The sequence below is a fragment of the Lepidochelys kempii genome, chromosome 5 (genome assembly GCF_965140265.1).
Source record: "Lepidochelys kempii isolate rLepKem1 chromosome 5, rLepKem1.hap2, whole genome shotgun sequence".
In the NCBI taxonomy this organism is placed as follows: domain Eukaryota; kingdom Metazoa; phylum Chordata; order Testudines; family Cheloniidae; genus Lepidochelys; species Lepidochelys kempii.
In genome coordinates this window covers 42,411,161-42,430,374 of record NC_133260.1, presented here as the reverse complement: position 1 = coordinate 42,430,374, position 19,214 = coordinate 42,411,161, and the positions used below count along the sequence as shown (strand labels likewise).

Here is a 19,214-nt window from a genome sequence, read left to right as displayed (position 1 = left end):
GTTAACTTAAATGGACTATATGGGCCCACAGAGTCAAAGATGTTAATATGACTCTGTCACTATACAACATTAAATAGTGGCAAAGTTCAGGGTTTGATATACAGAGATTTCAGCTTGATAAGTACCTTGGCAAACACACTATTAAACATTCTTTGTGTCTTTTATTAAAGATACAGAAAAAGGAAAAAGAGAGCATTTGAAATAAAAGGTATTAAGTAAGGCTTTAATTTTAACAACATTCCTTTTTTTCTTTAGCTAGCGAGAGCCTTTAGTGGAAAACCCCTCTGTTTGACAGTCCCTTAGATGACATTAAAGATGGTAACTGTCCTTTTTTGGGGAAAAGAGAAGGTAGTTGAACTGGACTGGAGTAGCTCCTGTTGAAGTCCAGTCCTGTTTCCTAGTGAACAAAACAAGACAAATGTACATAAGAGGGGAGAGAAAAGAAACAGCCACGATTGAGAATGCAGCTTCTGTCTTTGGTGTTGACTTTCACTTGCATCCTTGCTGCTGGAAAAACTCAGGCATGGCAGTTGGTCTTATTCGCCACTCTGAAGACCTGGCAAACTCATACCGGAATTGGGCTGTTCAGGGCACTGCTTTTAGTTGTCTCTTTGGTGACAGGCTTACAGCAGTGTTGCAAAATATACACTTTTGGCTAGCTAAGCCAGACTCTTACTCAACAAAAGGAGAGAAGTTGGAAAGAGAAGAAATAAGATGGGGAAGGAAAAGGACACCCACTGTCTCACATCCAAGATGTTATTCGGGATTGAGCCGGTGGAAGTGGTGGTGTCCGGGTCCCACCGTCTGGCCTGATCTGGTGAGGACATCCTTCAGGATCCGGATGACAAAGGCCAAACAGTGTCACAGCACACATCCTGGGGTCCCAAGAGATGGTGGGAGTGGCAGCCATGATGGCAAAGCTCACTCCATCCTGTTCTGTTGACTTTCAGCCAGCCACCATTTGCGACTGTCAATTTTACCTCCCAAGTCTCTCTCTTTTGAGGACCCCAAAAAGGGAATGATGGGCAAACCAGCTTGTCATCTCGTTATTTTGTCCAACAGTTAGTTAGGCCTAGTTTTCGACATGCCAATTGTGGTTCATTAATTCCCAGTCTTGTGCTTCTCTTGTTTAGCAGGTGTGATCTTAGTACAGTGCTGGTTTTATATTAATAAGCCTTTTTGTTTGGACTAATTCAGTCTTAGTGTTTCCTTTTGCACCTTTTCCCACCAACATTTGTTACAGATTTTTGGAATATTTTGTAAAATTTTATCTGCTTTTCCACAGTTGAGCTCACAGTTAGGGTAAATTTGTAGGCTCCGTTATTACAACAGTTGAGAGGGAGACATCACATGAAATACAACAGGTCTGAATGAGAGATAGGAGATAAGATGAGAGAATAATCATAAAAGCCAATGTATGACATTTTTAAGAAATAGGGAGGGTTAATGTCAAAAGGCACTGATGTCAAGAGAGAGAGGGTGGAGCAAAGGTCCTGGGATTTAACCATGGGATCAGCAGTGGGCCTGTCTTATGCCTATAACTTAGATTGACCTACCTCTGTAGCTCAGGGCTGCGAAGAATGCACCCTGTGTAATATATTCTGGTCGATGTAACCCTCTAGGTGGATGGAAGAATTCTTCTGTTGACCTAGCTACTGCCTCTCAGAGAGGTGGACTACCTATGATGACTGAAAACCCCCTACCACCAATGTAGGAAGTGTCTGCGCTATAGTAGTGCAGCTGTAGCACTGTAGCTATGCCTGTGTAGCGTAGCCCTATCCTAAGTCAGTAGTTTCAGTGGAGTGGTGAGGGGTGGAGCTGGAGTCAAAGGGGTCAATGATGGGGTTGGAGGAGCAGGAACTCAATGTGGAAGTTGTAAATGGCACACTCAGTCTGGAAGTGAAGTGAAAATGGATGTTAGTGGAAGAGGCAGGTCACAGTGAAGTCAGTGTTTAAGATGGGAAAATGAGAGCATGTTTATGGGGAAACAAATCTCTGGAGAAAGTAGCAGGAGACAATGAACATGGTGGCAAGGAAGATTAGGAGGCAAGCTGGCATGGAGCATGTGGAGGAATTGGAGGAGGAGAGCAGATGAAAAGTCTCAGTATTGATGATGGGAGGAGAGAGGTCTTACAGATCTTGCCGATCTTTCCTTTGGGGGATGGGAAAGAAACCTTATATGGAAAGGGCGGAGATAGCAGGAGTGGGGGATGTTTAAGGAGGGAGTCAAAGGCAAAAAATAGGTGGCTGAGGTTGTGAATATGGGATTCAGTGAAGCTGAATATATAGAACTGCCTGGCTAGGAGGATAGCAGAACTGAAGGAGAAAGTGAATTTATAATAGATAGGACTGTGACAGATATTGCAGCCACATGCACTATCTCTAGGGGAATGTATTGTATTAAATTTATGTATCACTGTGGGCCAGGTATTGTATGTATGATTGTGCTCTACTATGTGAGGGTGTTTACCACAACACCTTTAGGAACAAAAACAGTGGGGGCTATTAAGGTGAATCGTGTAAATATCTCTAGAGAGAGACCACTTCTTGGGGAGATTTGCATACACTGGTTCATACTGGGTTTTCAGAGACTGGAAAGATAAAGGGATTTTGGTTTAAGAAGGCTGCCCTTGTACTGACTCAGGGCCTACTTTCTGACTCAGCAAACAGACAAGAAATTCTGTCCAAAGGCTCCAACCTTTGCCAAAGGGTGGGAAAAACTTTTGTCTACCAGGGCCCCATAAGACTGATGGGTGATCTCTAGTAAGGTTTGAACGTGCCCATAGTAGCGTCTGTTGGTTTTTATGTCTTTTCTGTGACGCTTTTGCCTTAAGAATAAAGGTACTCGCTTAGCAAGAGTTCTGTGGTAACTTGTTACTGCTGGCAATACACTGTTTGTAGCTCTCGAAGAGACAGAAGACTGGCTTGCTGTAGAAATCACACTGTAAGGCCTGTGCAGTTTTCACCCAACAGAGGTGATGACTGGGCCCCAGAAACCTTAAATGAGTGCCCTCAAGGGACCAGGCAGGGGGAAATACAGGTGCAGTTACCTTGTAACCCTGTGACAGGGATTTCTGCTGTAAGTGTTAAGCTGTGCAAGAGCAAAAGTGGAGGAAGCATATTTTGGGATTGAGGAGGTGAGTGAGGACAGGAGGTTGCTAGGGTAAACCTTGTGAAGGCAGAGAGGGGCAAATGAACCAAGAGTGGTGAAGAGAGCCAAGGAATGATTCAGTAGAGGAAAGGGGAGCGGGGGGCTAAGAGGAAGAGTGGAGGAGAACTGGTGGATGTTGTTGGGCTGGAAGTTGCAGGAGGATTGGGTAGCGGGGGGGGGGGCAGTTTGAAAGCACTGAAGGAGACAAGATATTTGTCAGAGTGGGAATCCAGCTACAGAGAGATAGGAGGGAAGTGTTTTCAGATCAGATGAAATGAGTGACTACTTCACTGAGTGGGAGCATTGATATGGGTTGCAGGTGAAATGAGACTGACTGTGAGGAAACCTGCAGCTAGTGTCCCCTGAGGCACCAACATGGAAATTGCAGTTACTGAGTTGTAAGGAAAGGAGGAGGGAGAGCAAGAAATCTAACTCACTGAAAAAAGTAGATTATTGAAGGTGAGGATTGTAGATCACTGCTCAAAGTAGGCCTGAATGACATAGTGGCTAAAACATCCATGGCTGGCCTACACTGCATAAGTAGTATTGTGGCCTTAGGGTATTCTTGGAAATTTGCTAGTATTGGATGAGAGCTAGATTCCATAAAAGACAGGATTGACCCCCAGCTATATCTGGACACTACTTCTCACATTTTGTGCTCACTGTTGAAAGCTGAACATAAGAATGGCCATAGTGGGTCAGACCAGTGGTCCCCCTAGCTCTGTATCCTGTCTTTTGAGAGTGGCCAGTGCAAGATTCTTCAGAGGGAATGAACAAAACAGGATAATTTATCAACTGATCCATTCCCTGTTACCAGTCCCAGCTTCTGTCAGTCAGAGGTTTAGGAACACCCAGAGCATGGGGTTGTGTCCCTCACCATCTTGGCTAATAGCCATTGATGGACCTATCCTCCCTGAACTTGTATAACTGGGTTCAAAAAAGAATTATATTTTTGGCCTTCACCGTGTGTCCTGGCAACAAGTTCCACAAGTTGACGGTGTACTGTATGAAGAAGTATGTATGTTTTAAATTTGCTGCCTATTAATTTCATTGGGTGACCTTTGGTTCCTGTGTTATGTGAAGAGGTAAATAACTCTTCCTTATTCACTTTCTCCACATCATTCATGATTTTATAGACCTCTATCATATCCCTTCTGAGTCATCTCTTTTCTAAGATGAATAGTTCCAGTCTTTTTAATCTCTCCTTGTATAAAAGCTTTCCATACCCATTATCTTTTTTTGTTGTTGTTGTTGCCTTTCGCTTTACTTTTTCCAATTCTAATATATCTTTTTTGAGATGGGGCAACCAGAACTGAATGCAGTATTCAAGGTGTGGACATACCATGGATTTATATAGTGGCATGATTTTTCTGTCTTATCTATCCATCCCTTCCCTAATGATTCCTAACATCGTTAGGTTATTTTCATTGCTGCTTGCACACTGATCTGATGTTTTCTGAGAACTACCCATGATCTCATTCCTGAGTGTTAACAGCTAATTTAGACTCCATCATTTTGTATGTATAGTTGGGATTATATTTTCCAAAGTGCACTTTGCACTTATTAACATTGAATTTCACCTGTCATTTTGTTGCCCAATCACCCAGTTTTGGGAGATCCCTTTGTAACTCTTTACTGTCTGCTTTGAACTTATCTAGAATAATTTTGTATTGTCTACAAACTTTGCCACCTCAGTGTTTGCCTCTTTTTGCAGATCATTATGAATATGCTGAACAGCACTAGTCCCAATATATATTCTTGGTGGACCCTGTTATTTACCTCTTGCCATTGTGAAAACTGACCATTTATTCCTACCCTTTGTTTATGTCTTTTAATTTGTTACTGATCTATGACAGGACCTTACTTCTTATCCCATGTCTGCCTACTTTACTTAAGAGCCTTTGGTGAGGGAGCTTATGAAAGGCTTTCTGAAAGTCCAAGTACACTATGTCCACTGGGTCACCCTTGTCCACATGTTTGTTAACCCCCTCAAAGAATTCTATTAGATGATTGAGTCATGATTTTTCTTTACAAAAGCCACGTTGACTTTTCCCCAACACATCATGTTTGTCTGATAATTCTGTTCTTTACTATAGTTTCAACCAGTTTGCCTGGTACTGAAATGGGGCTTCCCAACCTGTAACTGCCAGGATCATGTCTGTTTTAAAAACCGGCATTACATTAGCTATCTGCCAGTCATCTGCTACAGCAGCTGATTTAGAGCCTCATTAGGAAGAGCTTTCAACCTTGCCTAAGAGGGAGCTAGGCTCAGCATACAAGCCCCCAAACTCTATGAACTTCAATCAAGCAGTCACAGGACAACAAACAAATTTATCCCAAGGATCATGTAGTCACTCCTCCTTTACCTAGAAAACTCCCTGGCAAAACTCCCATTTACTGCCCGTGTTCACTGAAACTCAGAATTCTTCTAAAATGTGGAAGAACTTTTTTAATAGTTTTAAAATATTCTTGCAATGTTAAAATCATATAGGTTAAATTTAGCCTCTTAATACAACTAACCCCCCATTTTTTCTACAATAGTCTATATGTTTAGTGAAGTTTCTCTTTTGTACTTTCAAATGGTTGCTATGAATAAATATTTCATTATCTTGTTTCTGAGATCCATGTTGTCCTATTGAGCATAAGACTGTGCTAGTGACCTCTTAACTACACATACAATTGAACACTCACAGAAAAACCTAGGACATGATCCAGAAAGAGGAGAAAACAAAGCTCTCTGTGTTCTTCTTCACCTTGTATGTCCCAGATGCTGGCTGCACAGAAGTCTGGCTCAGTTTAGAGAGAGGGTGTTTTGTTGGTGTGGGTTCCTCACAGGCATGCCAATCAGCAGCAAGAGACTTTTGTGTAGCAAAGGAACTCAGAGGTAAGGAAGCTTATGCAAAGGAAAATCCCATGCTTAGCAACTTGCTATTTTGGAACAGAAGGAGGGCCAGGTCCATTATAAAGCCTAGAGTTTCTGTGGTCAGAGGAAGAAGCTTGTCTGTTGCCCTAGTGTGAGAGTTAGCCAGCCTATGGGCCAGGTAAAACTGGAGTTGTGTGGGGTACTTCTCTTACTGTTTCCCCTCCTTGATTACTAGAAATGACAAGGTCCACCACTTCTATTACCTTTCCTCTGTCTACCTCATTTTTGCTGCTTTTGGAGGGGGCTTGCCTACTGAGTTGCTTAGGATTTCCTCTCCCATTTCCTTGACTGAACTTAAGAGTAGAACTTGTCAGCCAGTGAGATTTCTCTGGGATCTGTGGCCCATTCTAAAGTTTTGTTCTATCTGAATGTCAATCAGTCAGTGAGGAACCCAACTCAGTGAGTCCCCCCTCCATTTACAGGACCGTGATTGCTATATATGGTAACTGGGCTTTCTGCCGTTATAATGAGGTAGTTTGAGGCAGCTGCTTAATGACTCAATGTACATCACAGGTTCACTATTAGGGAGAAGTATTTTCATAAATGAAGTTTTGTAGCCAGTGAGGCTGTGTGGAGCTGCTTTCTACTGCATGAAGGCCCTTAATTAGTAACAGTGAGTTTTATGCAGATTTTCTTTTCAGTTGGTTGTTGAAACAATGTGGTGCCTTGGTGTATAAAAGAACCAAAGAAGAGAAGCTAAGCTACTACACGATACCGCAAATATTTGTCCAGTTTCTATGGAGAGGTCTAAGGTAGATTCACAAAGTATACATCCATAGATCTGCATGCAAGTTAGACTTCCTTTTTTTAAAAGAATCAGGTGTTTATTTTCTTGTATTGTACTCCTGCTAAAGTTAGCAACAATGGAGCCTGTGCATTTACTGTTCCTGCTAAAAGAAAGCAAATTGGGAACGCATGTTTAGCAATTCCTGACTACTGCTGAAGTAGCAGATGAAATAATGTGGGATTTGAAAGTATTTATTGATAATGCTATGCGAAAAGTATTTTACTAAATGTATAAGTTATCTGTTTACAGAATCTCATTACTACTCCTGGGGAGAGTCCATGTCAAAAAATTCAAAATTCTGCACCAAAAAATTCACATTTTTGCAAAATTCTGCATATTTTATTTGTGAAAATAATGTAATATAATCACACTAGTTTCAATTGTTTTGGCAATTAATTTAATCTACAATACAGAAAAAAGTCACAATAACTATTCAACATTTGCTAAATACACATGGAAGTGAAGTTACAAACACTTGGTAATTAATACCCTGCATTCCAGTTATAATCCTGGATTTTCATTTAAATTACTTTACAGAATACCAAACCGCGCGCGTGCAAAAAAAAAAGTAGAATGTCATTTTAAATTGCTCAGAGTTTCACACATGAAAGTCATACAATTTTGCTAATCATTGTCCTGGTCCTGGCTGGGTACTTCGGAAAGTGCATTGTTCTGATTGTCCTGACATTTTGACTGCTTGGTAAATCTTTTGTTTGCCCTCAGTCTTTATATATGGGTAAGTAAAATAAATCCCGAGCTGTAATTTAACCCCATTGTGTCACTTTGGCACAAGAAAAAAGTGAGAAATGCACATAGATCTTTCTAGCTGAGGATTACCTTGCTGTCATTTATAAGGCTCCTTTACATCACTCTAGCACTGCATGCATCTGATGAAGTGAGCTGTAGCTCACGAAAGCTTATGCTCAAATAAATTTGTTAGTCTGTAAGGTGCCACAAGTACTCCTTTTCTTTTTACTGTAAAGCTTGTTACATTTGGAAGTTCCTGATTAAATATTGGTGCAGGTGATTTCACCCTCATCGCCTACCATTGGAAAAAATCTTCAAAATGGCTCCTTGGAAGGAAAACTCTTAGAGTTCCACAACAGAATTCTTACCCTCCAAAATGTTGTGGGTAAAGGACGGTTATTTTCTCCCCCTCATGTAATTAACGTGAGTTCCACCTCTCAGAACCTGTATCTCCGAAGGGATTTGTTGGAAGTCTTTGTACCAGTTCTGGAGTCCCTGTCTTTTCACCTGCCCTCACCAGCTCCCATAAAGTAGTGCTTCAGCTGAGCCTTGCTACTAAGGCAGCTTCTGCCAGTGGCTACCCCTGGGTGTGCCCTCACCACCAAAAGTAGTGATGTTCCAGATCATGGAGGTGGTAACAGGCAAAAATCTAGCTACCATTGCCAGGATTTGACCCATCTCCACAGACAGATCCCTGGACCTTGCAGAAGGCTTTCCATGGACTGTATTTCCTTCCCAAAGTTTCCACTTCATCTCAGATACTATTTGAGAACTCAGGTAGAGTTTTAGAATTTTATGTGTAAGAGAAGTATTGATTTATATCTTAAGTACTCTGTACCATATTGTCAGTTGTCTTTAAGGCAATTTGCGTCTAAAGATATGTAAGCTTTGGAATTTTTAAAATGTTTATGCTCTTGAAAGTGACAGATTGATGTCACTGGATTAGAATCAGTCCAGATTTCCTTACATTGCTCTGTTACTGTGTCTGATCTGCATACTCTCTGGTATTTATGTCTTATGCCTCCTCTGAGGGGAGACTGCCAGATTGTGTAGTGGTTTTGTAATGTACAAACATCCTCACTAGGCACAAGGATGAGATTTTAAACTTTTACCCTTGTGCTCCAAGGAGGATTTGAACTGAGGTGTTGCAGAGATTAAAGTAGAATCTAGTTATACACCACATGACTTAATCCCTGCAACATTTTTTTTTATTTATAAAATAAACACTTGATCGAGTGTTCTTGAAAGTCTATATTTTAATACAGAATAATTTTGTAATTAAGTTACAGTGTGAAAGTAATGCTGTCTGACTTCAAACATCTTGATTACTTGGCAAATTACACTGAAATCACGTAACTGACTTCTTGTCTGAAGACATTCTTCTTTAACCGCCTACTTAAACTTTAGCAGATTAAAAATTAAATGAAATCTTTATTTCCTGTCCATTCTGCTTTGTGTTTTAGATGTATGGCACAAGATATTTGGGGGATTGTGTGCTGAGCCTAGTGACCTGCTAGGCAAGGCTGAGAGCTTCTTAATGAGACTTTGATCCCTAAATCATGATGCACTTTGCATAATCTCTGTGAATCTAAGGGTGAAATGTTTGCTCAGGGGTGGAACGCTGAGGAAGAGTGCTTGGCTGCTGAGTTTGAGCAGCCAGATACTAGGGCTGTCAGAGGAGCCCAGAGGGCAGCAATTGAAATCAAGGAGGCTTTGGGGGAGCACTTTGACAATGAACAGCAGCAACATACATCTTTAGAGTAGCTTCCATGATGCATTCCATGTTTTTTTCCTAGGAGGCTATGTTGACATCTGGGGCCACATATCCCAGTAAGAAAATGATTAAAATGCCTGTTCATGTACTTGTGATTACAATGTGAATTTGTAGAAAACAAAATAAAGATCATTTATCATTATAAAACTTTGCCTTTATTGACCAAGAAATGGCACATTGACACTTACCAAAACACAGATGCTTGCCAGGAAAAGAGGGACTGGGAAAGGGCAGACCCTCACAACTGTGTGTAGATCTAGCTATCATTGTGAAAGTTGTGCGAAGGGGTGGAGTGTTGGGGAAACTGAGGAGTCCCAGACAGTGGAAAAGAATGTGCGGGCGGAATGTGGGCGGGGGGGCTTGTAAAGAACTGTGCATGTGTTGCAGTGGAGGTTGAACCCGGACCTGCTCACTCTGCAACATTATTAAAGACTTGAGCATTTCTGTTTGCTCCTCCATTACTTTTATCATCCGCTCAGTTGCATCCCTAGCAAATGTTTGATTCTCTTTTCTGTCCTGCCTTTCGGCCTCCCAGCACTCCTTTCATTCCCTTTTCTCTGTACTGGAGCACTGCAGTACCTCCCAGAATGTGTTACCTTTGCTGCATCTTGGCCTCTTTCTTATCTGGTGGAGACGGTCAGCAGGGGTGTATGGGGTGTTCCTGAAGGCCACATCTGGTGAAGTACAGGACAATTCACAGAAGCGGGGTTATTAAATTCAAGCACAGTGTTGAAACATTTCACTTATATGCACCTTTTGCAACATACCAATCACTTTCTCGTGACCCTTGCCAGGCACACATCTCTTCCAGCACCCAAAACGTGGTGAGTTTTGTGGGAGGGTCGGGGAGAGTGCTGCACCTGAACAGAAGAAAATACAGTCTTTGCAGGGGTTGCGGTGCCTCTTTACAGGGAAATAACACTCAAATTATCCCACACTTTTCCACAGGCAGGGATCATTCTAGCAGACATCTCATTGCTGAGGGTAAGCAGGGAAACCAGGGTACATCTACCGCACACTTGCGGCTTCCGCCCTGTTCTTTATGCAGCTCACCTACGTGCTGCTTTGGTCCCTGCACAAGTGATTGCTGAATGGCATGGGACAGTGTCCTACAATGGGGGAAGGAACAAAGCTGCACTGCCGTGCAATCTGCGCCAGAGAAGTACCAAGTACCTCCAGGAAACTTTGCTGGAGATCTCTCTGAAGGATTCCCATCATAGCTCAGCGTGCATCAACACCTTGTTCCACAGTACTACACTGGGAAATGTCCAGCTCACAGAAACACAGCCAGCCTCCCACGTTTCTATGCCCTGAACCCACCTCCGCACTACACACGCCACAGCCACTTGCCAGGCGTCTCAACTGCTTCTTGCTTGCCAGACAGCAACTGCTGGGACTGGCTAGGCACCTCAGGAGTGGAGAAAAGTTCCTGGCTGCCTGCCCCACCGGTTGACTCCGCTGGGAGCGCCACATCCAAGTCCAGTTCCATCTCTTCATCAATAACTTCATCCTCCCGGTTAGGTACTCCTTCTGCCTCCTCCATTCTCTCCGAAGTATCCACGGGGCTCTTGGAGTTGGGATCACCATTGAGGATACCGTCCAGCTCCTTATAGAAATGGCAGGTCTTAGGTGCAGCACTGGAGTGACGGTTTGCCTCCCTTGCCTTATGGTACACCTGCCTCAGCTTCTTTATCTTCGATCTGCACTGCAACGTGCCCCAATCATAGTCCTTTTCAGACAAGTCTTAAGATATCCCAGTTCCTATGGGTCAAGTGCAGCTGGGACTGCACAGACTCCTTTCCCCATATACTGATCAGATCCAACAGCTTTGCTGTGGTCCAGGCAGGAGAGCGTTTGATGCAATAGCCCGCCACCGTCATCTGGAAAGACACGATAAGACCTCCCTGTGCCGAACCAGCAAGCAGGAAATGGAATTTAAAATTCCCAGGGCTTGCAAGGGGGAGGGGCGGATTGTTGTTTACCTGGATTCAGGGCAGCAGAGTTCAAACTGCTGACCAGAGTGGTCAGGATGGGCATTGTGGGACACTTCCTGGAGGCCAAATAAAGCAATTAAAGCATGTGTTGTGTCTACATTGGCTCTTTGTCGATAATAAAGGGAAGGGAAAAGGAAAAAGTATCTCGTAGGGGTGGAAGTATTTTGTCACCAAAACCAGGCATTTTTCCTGACAAGTCGCATCGCTGTGTGTACGCATTCACTATTTTGTCGCCAATGTGAACAGACTTGATTGGAATGAGAAATTTTGGTTTAATGTCTTCAATACATATTACACCTTTATGGAGTTTAACAGTCTAGACCAGGGGCGGGCAAACTTTTTGGCCTGAGGGCCACATCGGGTTTCCAGAATTGTATGGAGGGCTGATTAGGGCAGGCTGTGTCTCCTCAAACAGCCAGGTGTGGCCTGGCCTCTGCCTCCCATCCAACTCCCCCGCTTCTCGCCCCCTGACAGCTCCCCGGGACTCCTACCCCATCCACCACTCCCTGTCCCCTGACCACCCCTGGACCCCCCACCCCTCACTGCCCCCCGAGATCCCTGCCCCATCCAACCCTCCTGTTCTCTGCCCTCTGACTGCCGTGACCCCTATCTGCACCTTTGCCCCCTGAGCACCCCCTGCCCTCTATCCAACCCTCCTTGCCCCCAAAGGGGGGCAGCAGAGGGGGGGGCCAGGGGCTAGCCTCCCGGGCCAGGAGCTATGGGGCCGGGCAGGAGAGTCCTGCGGGCTGGATGTGGCCCGCGGGCCATAGTTTGCCCACCTCTGGTCTAGACAAACCTTGAATCAGCTCAGATATCTATTTTCCCCCCTTTGCTGATCATGTGTAACTTTTATTGTTATTCTGAGAAACAGTTTCCAGAATGTCTTTCTCCCTTCCCCAGTAATGAATACAAGTTAAATTGACAGATGATTACATTTGTTTGCCTACCTCTTTTTTCAGAAGATCAACTGGTGTAATGATATATTAGATTTTATTTAGATATGGCATACTGAGTGAAAAGTACCTGAGGATTTGATTTTTAAAAATGACTATTGATGTATCAAACATTGTAGGCCTTATTGTCTTCTATATGGGCAGAAGGGTGAAGAACCATGAAGATCTTGGCAGGGAGAGCATTGTAGGGGGCACTTCTGTGAAAGCCTTATCACATCCATGGTATTGGATGTAGAGGGAAACCACGGACAGTGGCTTCCTTCCTGGAATTTTAGAAGCAAATACTCAGTCCCTGTCCACATTTTGGATACCCCTTGATGGGTGGCCCCAGAGGAAAGGAATTGTAGGGGATTTCCTGTCTTCGCTTGGCGTCACTGTGTGCTTCCAGGTGGCCAGCCACCGGCTGATCTGTGTAAAATGGTGATGGTGTAGTAGGAGTGAATGTGGCATGCTGCTTTCCTCCAGTGTTTTTGGCCAGGTGGATCAGTGCTATATATGGTCCCTTGTTTGTGGATGACATATCTGCTTCTCTTCTGACATTTTCCCAGGTTGAGATCTGCTGCAGATTTCACATCTGTGTCACTGGTTTTCCGCTACTGGACCCGCTAGTGCAGCAGAAATATATATTTCTGCTGCCTTTGGATCTTTTGTGGTCATGCAGGGATCTTAAGGATGGGTGCAAATTGTTTTTCACTGTTAAGTGTTTGATAATAGTATATTTATAATGGGTGATCGGGGAAAAAGCTTTGTGCTGTACAGGTTTGTGGCAGTCAAACATTCGTTACTTTTTTGCTTAAAATATTGCAGATCCTTACCACTGGTTTTGTTAAAATACTGTTAATTCTTAGAGTAATCTTGCCAGCTTCCATGCTGCGGAAATTACCAAGAATTGTTTTTATAACTGACTCTGGTTCTAGCAGTTTAGTGGGAATATGTATTTCTCTTAATCTCTAACTGGCAGAAATGCAAATGCAGTTTGTGGTGGTGGTTTTTAAATCTAATTTTCTATTTCAAAAATAGGAGATTCAGGTGTCTGGGGCTTGAAAAAAAACTTTGCTTTGCTGGAGCTTTTGGAACGACTGCAGAATGGCCCTGCTGGCCAATGTGGGACAACAGAAGAAGCTATTGGCCAGTCTGGAGAGGTATTGATTCAAGAATACTTACCTTTGTTTAAAACTGTGAAGAGGAGATAGATAGTTATTTTGTTTTTAGCTTAACAAAAATTAAAACCAAACACTTACCAATTAAAAGTTCCTATGGTTGCAGAATGTATGTATTGTGTATATATACAAATCCTAGATCTCAGCCAGCTAATACACGAATTGCTGTTTAATTATTTGCATTTTTTCAGAATAAAGAAGTACTAAAAACTTGAATAATTCATTTGTGCAGTGATTATGGTCCAATACATATAGATTCAAGTAGAGGCAAAACCAAAATTACCACTTAATTTGCACACTTACGTGCATTGAAAAAAGTCATTAAACTCTTCTGGAGACTGCTCCTCTTTATAAATGTCTTTTAGCTGCAGTATTACAAAAAAAAGAAAAGCTGCAGCACTTCCTAAAAATCTGAAAATGACTTTCGTTCCCAAATTTCATCCTTTTACATTAATTTGGTAACTGCATTAATTAGCTGTTTTGAGTGTTTCCTGATGGCTGCTTATACACTGATGTTATTGCAGTGAGATCATGACTGAGCCAGTACAATATAATCCATCCTAGAAACAATGTATTGTCTTAAAGAGGTGCTCACCCATTGATATCCTGTTTTTGTTTTTTAAAAGAGACATTGGAGAAAAGTCTGGGATCTGACTTTTCATTGTTTTTGAGCATCTTCAGTACCTATTGAATTCAGTTTGAGTTGTGGATACTCAGGACCTCTGAAAATCAGTCTCCTGTGGTTCACTCAAATGGTGAATTTTTTAAATATATTTATTTATTTGTAAAGAAGGGCTTGGTGAGAGAGTGCAGAATTTTAAAATCACCCATTTGGAATAAGGTGAACGTTTCTTAGCAATTAATGATTTTAAGGGGAGTGAAATTTTTAGGCTTGGACAAGTTGAAAGTATCTAATCTAATTTATTTTCAATTATTGAAATCCAATATTAACGCATTAAGGTTTTTTTGTTAAAGAGCATCATTCGTTGTGATGAAGATGAAGCTCATGTTGCATCTGTATACTGCACTGTTTGTGCCACTCACTTGTGTGCCGAGTGTTCACAGCTTACCCATTCTACGAAGACATTAGCAAAACATAGGCGTGTACCTCTTGCTGAAAAACCTCATGAGAAGACCCTGTGTTGCCAGCACCAGGTGCATGCCATTGAATTTGTTTGTTTAGAAGAAGATTGTCAGACCAGTCCCCTAATGTGTTGTGTCTGCAAAGAATATGGAAAGCATCAAGGTCATAAGGTACTGTTGTTTTTCTATTACACTCGTGCTGTTGGATCGTTTAAGAAAATAATACTTCTTTCCATTCTTAAGCACACAAACTCCCTCCCTCTCTTTCATGCCTGATCTTTAAGCCTTTATCAAGAACGTCCCTGCCTTTTTGTTCCTTTCCTTCACTTCAGGCAACTGCTGTGGTAACAGCGCAATAACAAACAAACAAAAAATCATTGTGATCTGTAAAACCACAGTGCTGTTCTTCATCTATTTATAAGGCAGAAAGACTCATTATCTATGCAAGCCACCAGTTTTGATAGTTGTCAGCTGTTCATGATGTAGGGGTTGCAGTGTCACCCAGACAATAGATGGTGGTCCAAACAGTTTTTCCCTTTTTCTCTTTACATTTTATTAAAGATGGGGGGGAAAGACAAATGTGCACATGTAGTTATTTGTGTGATTGCTATATCCCTGTTTCAGTCGCATAACAAAATGAATAATACCTGATTTTTTTTTTTTAATTTATCAAAGATTAAGTTTAGTCCAAATTTTTCCTCTTTTTTTCCTTCCCTAATTCTTTTGCATAGTATGGGGGGGAAATCTTATTTTAGCTCGGCTGATGGTGACTGGAAGGGAAACTTAGAGCTGACATTTGGTATGTGTTGCTTTTGATCGTAGCATTCTGTTTTGGAACCAGAAGCAAACCAGATCCGTGCATCCATTTTAGACATGGCACACTGTATAAGAACCTTCACAGAAGAAATCTCAGACTATTCCAGAAAACTAGTTGGAATTGTTCAACAAATTGAAGGAGGAGAACAAATAGTGGAAGATGGAGTTGGAATGGCCCACACAGAACATGTAAGAAATTGTTTTTCTCAAACACAACATAATTTTTTCTGTAGTAACCAAAATCTTTTAAGAGTGTTGTATGAGAATTATACATAAGAGCTCACTCAGAGTCCAGTTCTGCAAGTTACTGAGTAGCCTCAGTTCTGCAAAGTCAGTAGAAATTGAATGTGCTCACACCTGGAAAGACTGAGTCCCAAGAGAGATGCCAGGAGAACTTCTATCACGTTGATTGTCTCCTTGATTTTACTGAAATTAGAGTGGCTTTGGGGAGAGCTATATACACTTCTACCCCGATATAAGCCTCAGGAGCCAAAAAATCTTACCACGTTATAGGTGAAACCGCGTTATATCAAACTTGCTTTGGCCCCCTGCTTCCTGTTCCCTGACTGCCCCCTTCAGAGACGCTACCCAAACCCCCTGCTCCCTGTCCCCTGACTGCCCCTACCCCATCCACACCCCTGACCCCTGACAGGCACTTGCTGACAGCGGCGGGAAGCAGAGCAACGTGGCCCCAGCTGCAGCGCTCCACTTCCCACTGCCGGTGAGCGTGGGGAGGTTGGGGAAAGGACTCGCCTGCGGCGGGAAGCGGAGCGACGCAGCCCCAGCCCGCTCTGCTTTCCTTGCCCCGGCCCCAGCCATGTCACTTGGGTGGGGTGGGCGGGGAGTTGGGGAAAGGTCCCGCACTCACCAGCAGCGGGAAGTGGAGCGCTGTGGCTGGGAGCTGGCGGGCTGGGGCTGGGCTGCTCTGCTTCTGCCGCTGCTGGTGAGTGTGTGTGGGGGTGGGGGATCCCTTCCCGTGAGCGACAGGGCTGGGGCCAGGGCGAGGGAAGCGGAGCAGGCTGCTTCCAGCCCCCCATTAATCATCCGGGCCACTCTGGGCCTGCGGGGCCCCCAAAAGTGTCCCCTCACAACTCCTGCCTCTCAGACCCTGGGGGGGAGAGGCCCTGCTCCTGACTGCCCCTTGACCACCCCCTGAGACCCTCTGCCCCTTATCCAACCCCTCGGCTCCGGCCCGACACCCTTAACACGCTGCTCAGAGCAGCGCATCGGAGCCAAACACGCTGACGCACTGATCCACCGCAGCGCGCAGCTCCACCCCGCCAGAGCGCTGCTTTACCACGTTCTATCTGAATTCGTGTTATATTGGGTCGTGTTATATCGGGGTAGAGGTGTACTTATACTGCATTGAGGTACTATGGAAAGTAGTTTGTCCATGTGTCCTCATATGCTGTTGTATTTTTTCAAGTTATTTCTCCCTGTTAGTATTTTTTTCATACACTGTATACATGTAATAAGTAATTGTTTATTGGAATAACCTAGGCAAAGGCCTTAGTGCTGGGAGCCCTCACCAAAACTGTGCCTGTTGAGATCTGAATCTGCTGGTCACTCATTTTGAAGTTAGGAGTTGGAATGTAACACAGCACTAAGTATTATGCTATTTGAATAAAATGATTTTGATTGTTAATTTTCTATCTTTGATTTTATGACTTTACACTGTAGGTCCCAGGTACTGCAGAAAATGCCCGTTCATGCGTCCGAGCCTATTTTTCTGATCTTCATGAAACCCTTTGTCGCCAGGAAGAAATGGCACTTAGTGTGGTTGACGCACATGTGCGGGAGAAATTGATTTGGCTTAGACAACAACAAGAAGACATGACTATCCTGTTGTCACAGGTTTCAACTGCTTGTCTTCACTGTGAAAAGACTTTGCAGCAGGTAGGTGATTAAGTGAGCTGTAACATGGAGCAAGTGCATAGTTGGATCTGTAAATGAAGCTTAGGTTATAAACTGCTAAATTGGACAATGCTGTGCTTTTAAATTTTCTTTATCATGTTAGAAACACGCTATTATAAAGTGAGATTGAAAACATTATAGTAATTATTTGTGGTGTGAATATGGAGACACAGGTGTATAGCTCAGGCTAAAAATATAGGTTTTACAGGGGAAAGGTTTTACAATTGCTGTTACTAATGAATACTTTATTGGAAATAAAGTCGGGTAGAAAAATGTTTGCTTGGAATTAAGTGGTTCTTTGGAATTTTGCAACCCAAACATTGCAGCATTGTGCTGAGTATGAGAAGTAAGTTACTATACTAAAGGTAAAACTGACCAGTCTGTTTTCATTGTCCAAGATGAGTAAAGAGCAAAAAGTAAATTAAAAAAACATATTTCGTAAAAAGTCAACTTTATTTTTAAATTTTTTTCAGTTTTATCTATTTAATAAGCTGTTATTGTAAGACAGCTTTTTAATTTTTTAACATGATTTTAAATTGCTTTTGTCTCTTTTTAAGTCATTGGGAACTAACTCTGGTCAAATTTCACCTTAAATACTGACATTCTACTTACCTAAATTTCCCAGTTTTAACACCTGGGTACAGTTTTTCACAGTTATGTAGTGTTGCTGTATGCTATTTAACCAGTTGTCATATTCCAAGCCTGAGGAAGCTACATTTCTGTGAATGGTATAGATATTGTTCTTTCACATCACTGGGGGAATGAGGGTGAGAGAGATGTGTTTTCTCTTTGTTTTTTTTTTTTGTTTGTTTTCCAAAGCTCTTTGAGCTCTATTAGGATTAGATTTGCAGTATAAAAGTGGAAAATGTATCATTTCTTAAATGCATTTTTTGTAAATGTAAACTTTGTTCTATGAGATTATTCAAAATAAAAAAGAAAACCGTTTTATTGCCATACATAATTATCTGCCCTTTTTTTTTCCCATTAAATGATTTATTAGTAGAAAGAGTGCTTCTGCCTTTTGTCTGTTTTAGGATGACTGCAGAGTAGTGTTGGCTAAACAGGAGATTACAAGGCTACTAGAAACATTACAAAAACAGCAGCAGCAATTTACAGAACTTGCAGATCATATACAGCTGGATGCTAGCATTCCTGTCACTTTTACAAAGGTATAGTCTTCAAAACCCTTTTCATATGTCTTCAAGATTCTAGTGAAAATAGAACTATCTGCTTTCTGAAATTCAAAATGTGTATTAAAGGAAAACTGCAGTGATTTATCACCAGACTTTTCATAGATGCTGCAAATGCATTTGTTGTGTAAAAATATATCTTTTTAAAATTTTTTTGGGTGCGACTGACTCTGATTCCAGAATACGGAGGCTGCTATCTTGCACTATGACACAAGATACTTACTCTCTGTTGAACCAGATGGGGGGGAAAAAAAAGTCAGTTTGAGTGGTGTTTCTTTGTCAATTTGCATTTAGAGTATGTTTGCTACATAGATATCTCTGTTTTTTTACCTGAACTGTTATATTTTTCATTATTTTTAAATTTTATTTTAATGATCAAGAAAGCTGTCAGGAGTTCTAAAAAACCAAGAGATACTCTCCGGAAAGCAGCCTTTCCCCCCCATTTGCTCTCTCCCCCGCACCTCTCCCCCCCCGCCTCCTAAAATTGGGAGTGGTTTTGGACAAACACCAAGCCTGGTGGATGCTGGTTATTTGATTTCTTATTTGCCTATTAAAAATACAAAAAAAAAAATTCCATTACATATTTCCATTTACAGCATTCAAACTGGTGTATTTCTTCCATTGATCCTAATCGTGAATTTGTTCCTCTCATAACTTAGCATTTGGTACCAACTTGGCAGCCTTCATATTCTGAGTAGGTTTTACTGCTTAGTTTCAATGTG

The 19,214-nt window shown here is 42.3% G+C and overlaps 1 protein-coding gene across 3 annotated transcripts in view; it reads left to right on the top strand.

Moving 5' to 3' along the window:
• TRIM23 (tripartite motif containing 23) overlaps positions 1 to 19,214 on the top strand; it is a 48,768-nt gene that overhangs the window by 2,136 nt on the left and 27,418 nt on the right. For all 3 annotated transcript variants that reach the window (XM_073344073.1, XM_073344074.1, XM_073344072.1), the window contains exons 3-7: positions 13,350 to 13,471; positions 14,465 to 14,743; positions 15,395 to 15,577; positions 17,069 to 17,284; positions 18,337 to 18,471. In XM_073344073.1, coding sequence (XP_073200174.1) covers positions 13,350 to 13,471; positions 14,465 to 14,743; positions 15,395 to 15,577; positions 17,069 to 17,284; positions 18,337 to 18,471 — 935 coding nt within the window. The remainder of the gene's footprint in view (positions 1 to 13,349; positions 13,472 to 14,464; positions 14,744 to 15,394; positions 15,578 to 17,068; positions 17,285 to 18,336; positions 18,472 to 19,214) is intronic.